The sequence below is a fragment of the Penaeus monodon genome, chromosome 15, assembly GCF_015228065.2.
Source record: "Penaeus monodon isolate SGIC_2016 chromosome 15, NSTDA_Pmon_1, whole genome shotgun sequence".
NCBI lineage: Eukaryota > Metazoa > Arthropoda > Malacostraca > Decapoda > Penaeidae > Penaeus > Penaeus monodon.
This window is the reverse complement of record NC_051400.1, coordinates 28,574,122-28,575,979: the sequence shown is the minus strand read 5'-3', so window position 1 is coordinate 28,575,979 and position 1,858 is coordinate 28,574,122. Positions and strand designations below refer to the sequence as shown.

The window sequence follows — 1,858 nt, the reverse complement described above, 5'->3', positions numbered from 1 at the left end:
TAAATCTTCAAGTTTATAGGCACATACTGTGAAAATTACAAATAAAGCACATATTTAGGAGACCATTTTTTCCTTACAGAATGATTGTATCGCTCATCTCAGCGGCATAGTAGAGACAAGAAGCTGGGCATGTCAGATGATGAGGGTTTTCTTCTACAGCCAATGTTTGTATGCCAACAAGCTGCTGTCTGCTCTGTTCTTGTGAAGCAGAGGCTGGGATTCTATGTCAGAGATGATGCACGTTCACTAAATTTTAATGTGCTGAAGAGGAATGTTACCCATGATATTTTCCTGGATTAGAAGCATTATTTATTGATACTGTATATGAGCTTTTAGGACAGTGCGGAGTATTGATTTTGTTTTATTCCAGGGTTCGAAGTTGAAACTCTTAAACTGAAATGATTTGTAATTGGGGAATTTTTGGTACTTGACAGTAGGCACTCAGTATCTGTGAATGTTTCTGGAGCAAAAGGCTATTCTTATTTTCAATAAGTTAATTATTTGTCAGATGTATAGATCAAAGTAGATTAGTTTGAAAATTCTGTATAAATATGCAATCCCACAGTTTTGTTATTGCCAACTTTGCATTTTCATACTTAATAGGTTTTTGAAATAATTGTCAGAAGTGAGTCATTGAATTTTTTAAATATAGAGAGCAGAAAAAATCCCTAAGACAGTATTATGGCACAAAAGTAATGATGGTGGAGAAAGAATATAACAGATGATGGTAAATTAGCATAAAGGGGGGAAAAAATTATATCTTGCTAAAATATATTTAGAATTTGGAGTGATATGCTACATGTGCAATTTTATTTAAATGACAGCTTGTATAATTATTTTTCAGCCACCATAGTGCATTTGTGATCTTCCCTAATATGAACTTCCTTCATTAATATACATATAGCATTGAATTAGTATACAAAAAAAAAGAATTGACTAAACCTGGCTATAACCTGCCATTGTATAATGTAATATTTACCTGATGATACATGATTATAATTGTGGCTTTGTAGATGCAGGGCATGAGGTCATTTTGATTTCATTATTGGAGATGCAAGACAAGAATTGTAGTACTTAGGATGGTTGCCAAATGGACACACATTGTATAGAAGTACACATGGAAATGTAATGATCATAGTTGATGTTATTTTTCTCTTCCTTTTGTGCAAAATTGAGTAGATATTGTGAGCATCTTGAAATGCACCATTTTCCAGTTATGTCCTCCTTTTCCATTTTTATTTATGAGTAATATGCACATGTTCACATTACTTGCTTTAGAGGATTTTTACTAGATTATCAGGTCAGCTGCTCATGTTGAAATAAAATGTGTAAGGAAATTCCAGCATGTATATAGTAGCTTATCTTTTTTTGTGTGTAGTCACCTTTGCCAAAGACAGCTTGGAACAAAATAGTGTCATCCAGTGAGACTGTCCGTAAGAAACGGTCACATCTGATAGGCATTTCAAGGGAAACCTTCAGTAATAGATGAACTGGTGTTCAAAGACACTGTTTTTTTATGACTGTTGGGTTTTTATATAAGATTTTTGCCTAATTTTGGGGTACTGTTGATGCTACAAAGTAAATTGATATTTACACATACTCATTAATATGATTTGTATCTTGTCATTGCAGTGTATATTTGAGTGTAGTGTCTGGTCTGTGATCACTATAGGTAGGCATAATAAAGAGAAATTCAGGTTGAACATATGCATTTGGTAAGTTTTAATTTTATGTGGGAAAGTGCAAGTACAATTCCCAGGGTTTCTTTTGTATTGCTTTTGTTTTGAACCTGCAATTGTGATATTTGTTTGTAAAAATATTTGTGATGTTTTGTATATGCATATGGCATTAACTTCTG

The 1,858-nt window shown here is 33.0% G+C and overlaps 1 protein-coding gene across 1 annotated transcript in view; it reads left to right on the top strand.

Annotated features, from left to right (window-relative positions):
- LOC119581913 (protein cornichon-like) overlaps positions 1-1,858 on the top strand; it is a gene marked incomplete in the record, with an annotated part of 9,107 nt that overhangs the window by 7,084 nt on the left and 165 nt on the right. The window contains 1 exon segment of the mRNA XM_037930077.1: positions 80-1,858. Within this exon segment, the coding sequence (XP_037786005.1) occupies positions 80-110 (31 nt within the window).